Below are 10,030 nucleotides of genomic sequence, written 5' to 3'. Positions count from 1 at the left end.
AAATGCGAAAGATCTTCGACCATCCTATTCGTGGTAAAGAGGCTGCCAAGCGGATGATGGCCATTCACCAGGGGTCACGGAGCGTCGCAGAATTCTCGGTGGAATTCCGCACGTTGGCCGCTGAGAGCCGTTTTAACGATGCGGCGCTACAGGAGATCTTCACCCGCGGCTTAACTGAGTCCCTCAAAGACGAATTGGCCACGCGGGATGAGCCTGGGTCTTTGGACGACCTTATTAAATTGGCGATCCAAATTGACAATCGCTTGCGGGAGCGAAGAAGACAACGCCGGGAACCGCCGAACCCCCCCGGCCTGCGCCTAGCTGCCCTTCCACGCCCGTCTTCGTTCCCTGTTCAGGCCACTGATGCGGCTCAGGCGACACTGCCCCCTGCTGACAAATCTGAACCAATGCAGTTGGGCCGCGCCAGGTTATCCCAGGAGGAACGCACTCGCAGGTACAGCGCTCAGTTGTGTATTTACTGTGGGCAAGGGGGGCATTTTATTCGCAGCTGCCCGGTGCGTCCGGGAAACTGCTAGGCTCACCATTAGAGGAGGGACGACTGGTGAGCCACATGTCCCACAGTTCCTCACGCCGGCTCCAGCTCACCGCCACGCTGTCCTGGAGGGGCCAATCCCGCACGGTCACCGCCCTTGTAGATTGTGGTTCCGACGAAAACTTCATTGATCAAACCTTGGTGAGCCAGTTGGGGTTGCGTACACACCCGCTTCCTGCCCCTTTAAAGACTACTGCGCTGGACGGACAGCCCCTGTTCAGCGTGAGCAGACAGACCGAAGCCGTTGATGTCCTCTTATCTGGCAACCATCGAGAGGTGAGCTCCTTTTTTGTTTTCCGTAGTCCCCGCACACCTCTGGTTCTTGGTCTGCCTTGGCTAAGAACTCATAACCCCGCCATAGACTGGACCCACCCTAAGTTAACTGCATGGAGTAACTATTGTCACTCACACTGTCTTAAATCTGCCTTAGTGCCTACCTGTTCGGTCCAGGAACCGACGCAACCTGACCTCTCCGCAGTGCCAGAAGGCTACCATGACCTTGGACTGGTTTTTAGTAAGGACCATGCGGTGTCACTCCCTCCTCACCGTCCGTACGACTGTGCCATCTCTCTCCTTCCTGGTGCGACCCTCCCCAAGGGACGACTTTACAACATCTCTCTACCAGAAAGGGAGGCCATGAAGTCATACATCACGGAGTCCCTGGCCACAGGTATTATTCGCCCTTCCTCCTCCCCTGTCGGGGCAGGGTTCTTTTTTGTGAATAAAAAAGATGGCGGCCTCAGACCCACCATCGACTACCGGGGGCTGAATGAAATCACAATTAAAAACAAATACCCTCTTCCTCTTATTGATTCCACTTTCACCCCCCTGCACGGGGCTACCATCTTTACGAAGCTCGACCTACGTAACGCCTACCACCTCGTCCGTATTAAGGAAGGCGATGAATGGAAGACTGCCTTTAACACGCCCATGGGCCATTATGAATATCTTGTTATGCCATTCGGGCTCACTAACGCCCCTGCAGTCTTCCAAAACTTGGTGAATGACGTCCTGAGTGATATGATTAACAAGTTCGTCGTGGTGTATTTGGATGACATTCTGGTGTTCTCTGGCACCCCATCAGAACATGAGGACCATGTCCGTCAAGTACTCCAGAGACTGCTAGAGAACCGGCTGTACGTAAAAGCCGAGAAATGCGAGTTCAGTGTTCCCGAAACTGCCTTCCTTGGCTACATTGTGGGGCATGGGAAGCTACGAATGGACCCGGCAAAAGTGACTGCTGTTCTGGACTGGCCTCGCCCCTCTGACAGGAAGCAACTACAACGCTTTCTCGGTTTTGCAAACTTCTATAGGAGATTCATTCGCAATTACAGCCGGATTGCAGCTCCCCTCACGGCCCTCACTTCCACCGCCAAACCGTTCCTCTGGTCCGACGCTGCAGACGCCGCTTTTAGTGACCTCAAGAGTCGTTTCACCTCAGACCCCGTGCTGGTCCACCCCGACCCGTCACTCCAGTTCATTGTGGAGGTTGATGCCTCAGAGTCGGGGGTGGGCGCAGTGCTCTCCCAACGCCAGCCCGCCGATAGCAAAATCCACCCATGTGCCTTTTTCTCCCGCAGGCTCTCACCCGCTGAACGCAATTACAGTATTGGGGACAGGGAGCTCCTAGCAGTAAAACTGGCTCTGGAAGAATGGCGTCACCACCTGGAAGGCACACCAGAGCCATTCCTCGTACTCACTGACCATAAGAACCTGGAGTACCTCAAGGCGGCTAGGAGACTAAATCCACGACAGGCCAGGTGGGCTTTGTTTTTCTGCCGTTTTGACTTTGTGCTCTCTTACATCCCAGGCTCCAAAAACACAAAACCCGACGCCTTGTCACGCCAATTTCAAACCATTGAACCTAAGGAAGAACCCGCGCCGATTCTTCCTCAAACCCGCTTCCTGGCCTCCGTGGAATGGGAGATAGAGCGCAAAGTAAAGGATTCCCATGCTGAGCACCCAGATCCTCGAGCCGGTCCCCAGTCTAACCTGTTTGTGCCCCAGAGTCTCCGTTCCCAGGTCTTGGAGTGGGCTCACTCATCCCGGCTGTTCTGTCACCCCGGCATCCGTAGGACATTGGCTGTCCTACGCCAGCGGTTCTGGTGGCCATCCATGCCAGAAGATACTAGATCCTATGTCCTAGCCTGTACAGTATGTGCGCGCAGCAAAACGTCCACCAAGCCCAGCTCTGGACTCCTTCGCCCACTACCTGTCCCAAGCCGACCCTGGTCCCACATAGCCCTGGATTTCGTCACCGGTTTGCCCCCCTCCAAAGGTAATACTGTAATTCTCACTATTGTCGACAGATTCTCCAAAGCCGCTCATTTCATTCCCCTTCGCAAACTTCCCTCAGCCATGGAAACTACAACCCTGCTTACTAACCATGTCTTCCGTTTGCACGGCATCCCGTCAGATATAGTCTCCGACAGGGGGCCCCAGTTTACTTCTCAGGTCTGGAGGGCTTTCTGTGCGGCGCTAGGCGTGGGAGTGAGCCTCTCCTCCGGTTACCACCCACAGACAAATGGTCAGTGTGAGCGTGCAAACCAGCAACTCGAGGCGGCCCTCCGGTGCACCACTCAAGCTCACCCCAACACTTGGAGTGACCAGTTGCCCTGGATTGAATACGCGCACAACGTCCTGCCGAATGCCTCATCGGGTATGTCACCTTTTATGTGTTCTTTGGGTTACCAACCCCCGTTGTTCCCCTCCCAGGAAAGTGAGATAGCCGTCCCGTCTGTCCAAGGCCACATCGACCGTTGCTCCAGAGTCTGGGAACAAGCGCGCGCCGCTCTCCTCCGCGCCTCTGAGAGGTCCCGTACCCAGTCCGATCGTCGCCGCTCGCCCGCACCGATTTACACTGTCGGCCAAAAGGTGTGGCTCTCTTCCAAGTCCTTGCCCTTGAAGACAGGGTCTGTGAAGCTCACCCCCCGGTTCGTTGGGCCCTTTGAGATCACGAAGGTGGTAAACCCCAACGCAGTGCGTCTCCGGCTCCCTGCACATTACCGGGTCCACCCCACGTTCCATGTCTCCCTCGTGAAACCGGTCTCCACTAGTCCCTTGGCCCCCCCTGTTCCGCCCCCTCCGCCGCCTCTGTCGGTCGACGGGGGTCCAGCCTTCCGGGTGGAGCGGCTTCTGGATGTCCGCCGCCGTGGCCGTGGGCTCCAGTACCTAGTTGACTGGGAGGGCTATGGCCCGGAGGAGCGGTCCTGGATCCCTGCCCGGTGGGTGCTGTCGCGGGCGCTCATCCGGGACTTCCACCGTGCCCATCCTGGGCGTCTCCGTCGGGCGCCTGGTGTCGCCCGTAGGGGGGGGGGTCCTGTTAGGTCCTCTTCCCCCTCCTTCTGAGACATGCCCACCTCCAGCAGGTGTGCATGTTTTTAGCTGATTGCAGGTCAGACGAGTGGAGCGGCCACAGCTGAGAGCAATGAACATCAGCCAGCTTTAAAAGCCCAGCAGACGCTCCACCTCGTCGCCCGATCAACTCGTCTGGTTTCGCCGTCAGTTGCTTCTCGCATTCCTTATATGATATCATTGATTCCCGGCTCACGACTACTTTGCTCTTGCCCCAGGTCCTGTTCTCTGCGCGCTCCTTGTCGGATTCTACGCCTGCCTCCTTCCGAGCTTCCACGCCTGCCTCCTTCCGAGCTCCCACGTCAGCTCCCCTGCTCCGCTCCCAGCAATCTACACCCAAGACAGCCTTGTGACCTACAATAAACGATTGCTCATTTTTTACCACTGTGTGTCCACTCTGGGATCCCCTATTGCTCTCGCACCTTAACAGTGAAGAATATAATGACCTCTACATAGTGGTGGATGAAGTACGCACTTATATATTTTTTTGGACTTAAATACAGTTAAAGGTGCGAAAAATTAATGGTAAATGGACAGTACTTATATAGCGCATTTATCTGCATGGTTACCAATGCCCAAAGTGCTTTACATTAGCACACATTTACCCGTTCACGCACACATTCGCACACCAATGGGGCTGCTGCCATGCAAGGTGCTGTCAACCCATTGGAGGCAAATCAGGGTTCAGTGCCTTGCCCAAGGGCACTTCGACAGTGAGTAGTCGTAGCCGGGAATCAAACCACTGACCCTTCGGTCCAAGGACAGCTCCAGCTACCAACTGCTCCACGGCCCCTTATGTATATGTAAGAAAAAAAATTACTCAAGTAAAAGTACAAGAAAAACTAAAAGCATTTTTTCCCGATGCAAAAATGCAATACACGTATACAATAACCTATATAGAGTATAGTACATATTCACACATAGATCTTAGTCAATATTCAAAGAAAGAATCAGAAAATTCATTGTGAAAACAAGAATGTAAACAACAAGCAATAAAATTGACTGCACTGTAAATAAGCTTAGCAATCTCAAAAACTCCAAAACTTAGCTTAATGGCGGATTGCAAGCCACTATCAGGTGCATACCACCATCTACTGGACAAGAGTGTGGTGGTTTTTATTGGTCAATATCCTGTTCAGATGCCTAATCTTGCTTGTACTCATGTGGCTGCCTCTAGTGCTCAGTTATGTTATAGTTACATGGAACTTACTGATTATGCCGGAGGCATGAAAACGAAACGATCAATTCACACTGAAAAAAGAAGAAACAAAAGTAATTTGTGTAATCCAGGCTACAAATTTGAAAAGTAATGGAGTAAAAAGTAAAGATACCTGCTGTAGATGTGGATGTAAAACAGTCTCGATTGTTGGGTTAAAAAAAAAAAAAAAACGGGCAGTTAGCGTTTATTTTATGTAAATATGATGAAAGTGCTGCTAGTCTTTAAGTCACTGTGGCGCCGCCTTACCACAAAAAAAGAGCTTTTTACGTTGAAATTCATGTGAATAAATCCATCATTTCGCTATAAATATGGACGTAAAACAGTCTCGATTCTTGGTTAAAAGCAAAAAAAAAAAACAAAAAACCAAACTGGCAGTTAGCATTTATTGTATGTAAATTAGGGCTGTCAAACGATTAAAAGTTTTAATCGAGTTAATTACAGCTTAAAAATTAATTAATCGTAATTAATTGCAATTAATCGCAATTCAAACCATCTCTAAAATATGCCATATTTTTCTGTAAATTATTGTTGGAATGGAAAGATAAGACGGATATATACATTCAACACGCTGTACATAAGTACTGTGTTTGTTTATCATAACAATTAATCCACAAGACGGCATTAACATTAGCATTCTTTCTGTGAAAGGGATCCACGGACAGAAAGACTTAATTCATAAAAGATAAATGTGAGTACAAGTTATAGTAATTTTGATAGTTTGTATATTGTGACCAAATATTGCCATCTAGTATATTTTTTTTAGCTAAACTTAATGTTTGAATAGCGTATTATTTTGCATAGCTATTTTGATTGGGAATGCCAGATCTCTTTGCATTGAGCACTTTTCTTTTTGTGAACAATATTTTATTTTTGAGAGATAGGAATATTATTTTTGTTGTGCTTTCACTAAATGATACTGTAGCGATTTAAATGTTCTTAACTGCCCAAATGCATAATGGGAATTTGAGCAACCATGAGTCACAGTGGTTGCTGCAAAGGATATATCTTCTCTGCGTTGAGTACAATACATGGTGTTAAGTAAAAGATCATCTATAGTATACATTCCCATTTTGCTTGCCACAATAGTTAAAGGGTATGAAAACGCAAAGGGGGTGTGAGACATCAATAGAACCGTTATGTGCCAAGATAACAAATATTGATAAAGTTAACAAAAAAATCAATCACATTGATGAGCATCCATCCATCCATTATCTTCCGCTTGTTCCAGGGTCGGGTCGCGGGGGCAGCAGCTTTAACAGGGAAGCCCAGACTTCCCTCTCCCCAGCCACTTCAACCAGCTCCTCCGGCGGGATCCCAAGGCGTTCCCAGGCCAGCCGAGAGACATAGTCTCTCCAGCGTGTCCTGGGTCTTCCCCGGGGCCTCCCGCCGGTGGGACATGCCCGGAACACCTCTCCAGGGAGGCGTCCGGGAGGCATCCGAACCAGATGCCCGAGCCACCTCAGCTGGCTCCTCTCTACGCGGAGGAGTAGCGGCTCGACGCCAAGTCCCTCCCGGATGACCGAGCTTCTCACCCTATCTCTAAGGGAGAGCCCAGACACCCTGCGGAGGAAACTCATTTCGGCCGCTTGTATCCAGGATCTTGTTCTTTCGGTCACGACCCAAAGCTCGTGGCCATAGGTGAGGGTAGGAACGTAGATCGACTGGTAAATCGAGAGCTTTGCCTTTCAGCTCAGCTCCTTCTTCACCACTACGGACTGATGCAGAGTCCGCATCACTGCAGAAGCAGGACCAATCCACGTGTCGTTCTCCTGTTCCATTTTTGATGAGCAATTATCGAAAATAGATCGAAAATGACGAACATTTCCGAAAGTGTTCCGGAAACAGCCGAATGGGGCGGAGACGTCATAACAAGGAAACAAAAGGTCGAGGCAGGTGCCATTGTTGTTTATCGACGAGAGAGTTGCGTTCGTGCTTTGTCAAAAAATCGCTAAAATGGTTCAAACCTGTCATGCTATGTGGTTTACAAATAGCCATTTGTCGCAATGTAGTAGCCATGAGTTCCCGAACGCGAGAAAAATAGCTGGACTACGCAGACAATGAGTAAAGTTCGTCAGTGCTAAGAGGGCTAATTTTGCAATTTTACAGGGAAACGGGAACCTGACGAGCCACAAGATGTGCCTACAACCTCAAAGAAAACAAAATTTATGCTACTTCCCAATCACTAAAGACCCACGAACTGCGAAGGAGTGAATTCGTGACCCGTATGTGAATAAATCGAGTCATTCGAGCATGTCTGCAGAACAGGAATATCAGCTTGTAGAGATCGCAAATCACGGCGACTTAAACGTACATTTGAGACAACAACTCTACCGAAGTTCTGGATTAAAGTAATTTCGGAATATCCCGACATCGCTTGGAGCGCGCTGAAAACTGTGCTACAATTGCCAACATTGCTAGCTTGATGCTAGCTTCTCTCACTCTCCCATCTCGTCTCAACGAAACAAACTCAGCCCTCCCACTGATTCAGCGGGTGAGTTGTAGTTTTTTCCCTGCACTTAACACGACGGGGCTAAAAACAAATGCTATTTTATATTTGCTGTATTTTTCTGCCGCACATTGCCGGTGTTCTGACAAAGTTGGCATGCGCGTAACGTTAAAAAGGACCGCGAATGCAGCGATTCCTAAGTACACACTACAAACTTTCTTTAAAGAAAGGAATATTAACTTACGTTTGCCATGTTTGGCGCACACAACAACTGCACGTAGCCCTCACACTTAACGACTTCGCCGTGTCGTTAAGCGTTAATTTACGCCATTTCCGTGTTGCACATGTATGTTTGTGATGTAAATAGTTTTTTAGCACCATTGGATAACATTGAGAGTCCAACTGAATATAAAAGAGGGACACCGGTCTGTGGAAAAAAAGACCCAAATCACACCGGTCCGTGGTGCAAAAAAGGTTGGGGACCCCTGCTCTAATCCCATTCATATTTGTGTCGGTTGGCAGAGCGAAACCGATGATAGCATATTAAATGATAATTATTCTATACATTACTTTATTTTGCGGTCACGGTGTATCAGCTTCACAAAAAGAAATGCAAAACATACCATTTGGTGTTTCCCACACGAACTGTTGTCGGGGTTTCATCAGTGTGATTGCTCCCCTCAATGATCCTTTCATTAGGCTGCATTGGCTTTCGTTTGGGCTCAAATTGATAACCCAAAACACCAAAGAAAGGTTCATAACGCTCCTCGCCACCATTAGAAGAATGTTCGTTACGTCGGATTCGTCGCTGCAACTAGAAACGTAATTGTCCGCCATCATCGCCGCCATTCAGTACTAAAGCACTGAGCCGGTTGTTTCCTTGTTTTGATGTCACGCCCACAATCTGCCAGATTTCCGGGATCTCGGGGGCGGGTCTTTTTAGCTTGAAATTGACCCAAATTTCTCTCATTTTCTTGGTGTTGCGATGTGTGTAATTACACGAAGTGACATGATATGAATCCAAAAGGCATTCGTTTATGGATAAATGATGGAATATTAGCATTTCCCTAGGTGTTGACATACACTTGACATATACTTTTATTAACAAAACAAAAGCATGTGGGGAACGCAGCACTCGGGCCTGCGCTAACTGCGCACTTTCTCTACTCTCTCGCTCCCTCTCTCGCTCGACCACTTTCTTCCTCACTGCTCAATTTGACAATGCCGGTCACATTGAAAATAACAGCGGCCCCCTTGGCGGGTGCCGGTAACACCTGCGTCCACTCCACTTGCTTGTCTCTGCCCTTAGCTCTCAATATACTTCAAACGGCGCCATTGTAGTCTGTTCGCAGCAATGCTTGAGTGGGTCGTTCCGCGCATTCGTTAATTGCGTTAAATATTTTAACGTGATTATTTAAAAAATTAATTACTGCCCGTTAACGCGTTAATTTTGACAGCCCTAATGTAAATATGTCGAATGTGCACTGTGGCGCCTTACTTCAACAAAGAGCTTTTTCCGTTGGAAACTCTTGTGAATAAATGCTTAAATCATCTGAATTCTTTATAGATATGGACATAAAACAGTCTCGATTCTTGGTTAACCCTTTAACACCTAAGCCTATTTTGGCCGAATTTGCATGCATTTGATGTTGCCTTTATATTTTTAAAAAAAAAAAAAAAAAAAATTGTTTTCAATGGCCAAATTGGTCCCTTTTTTCAGGACACCTTGAACTTCATGTCTAAACTGTTGTTTTCTTCACTGACCAATTATAATCCACATTTTGGACCCAAAAAGACAAAAAAATCCCAAAATCTTTTTTCAAAATTTGTAATGTTGATGTCTTATTGACAACCAAACATGCTCGACCAACCGTTTTGAAGCTTGATAATATTTATTCAACTTGTTAGGATAAACATTCAATAGAAAAAAATAAGATTGAATAGTTTTATGTTTGTCATTTCAACACAAACAGCAGGTATGGTCATCGGCGTCTTTGGCCTTTACACATACTATGGTCAAAACAGGTTATATACTGTGCAAAATAGTGAGAAAAACATATATATATATATATCATCTAACACAAAAACGGTTTGGAGGATATCTCTTTGTGAAGTTAGGTGTTGTACCCATCACCTTATCAAAAGTATATAAGTACATGCAATCAAGCTTCTCGAACACACATCTACATAAAAATTGAAAAGATTATAGTGAAGAAAAAAAAAAAAAAAATAACATTGAAAAAAGTATTTTAAAAAATATTGACAAGTAGTTCAGTTCGATTCAAAATTTTCAGGCATGCGACCCAATAAAGTTTTTTTTTTTTTTTGCGCACTCAATAAAGCTTCTTCTTGAACAGGTCACGGAGCTGCATCACACACAACGTCACACAGCCTACTCTTTTGCCGTTTGCGCGCTGCTGTCACTTCTACTCGCCGAGACGCCGACTCATCCCAAGAA

The 10,030-nt window shown here is 47.4% G+C and overlaps 1 protein-coding gene across 1 annotated transcript; it reads left to right on the top strand.

Annotated features, from left to right (window-relative positions):
- The first annotated feature begins 3,089 nt into the window (after positions 1–3,089).
- Positions 3,090–4,323, top strand: LOC130907186 (uncharacterized). The gene is made up of 3 exons (XM_057821987.1): positions 3,090–3,212; positions 3,269–4,053; positions 4,126–4,323. The coding sequence occupies exons 1-2, from the start codon at positions 3,201–3,203 to the stop codon at positions 3,899–3,901; spliced, it is 645 nt and encodes a 214-aa protein (XP_057677970.1). The 5' UTR covers positions 3,090–3,200; the 3' UTR covers positions 3,902–4,053; positions 4,126–4,323.
- Positions 4,324–10,030: the final 5,707 nt, after the last annotated feature.

The sequence above is a fragment of the Corythoichthys intestinalis genome, chromosome 19 (genome assembly GCF_030265065.1).
Source record: "Corythoichthys intestinalis isolate RoL2023-P3 chromosome 19, ASM3026506v1, whole genome shotgun sequence".
Lineage (NCBI taxonomy): Eukaryota > Metazoa > Chordata > Actinopteri > Syngnathiformes > Syngnathidae > Corythoichthys > Corythoichthys intestinalis.
The sequence above is the reverse complement of the archived record's forward strand: the minus strand, read 5'-3'. Positions and strand labels throughout refer to the sequence as shown.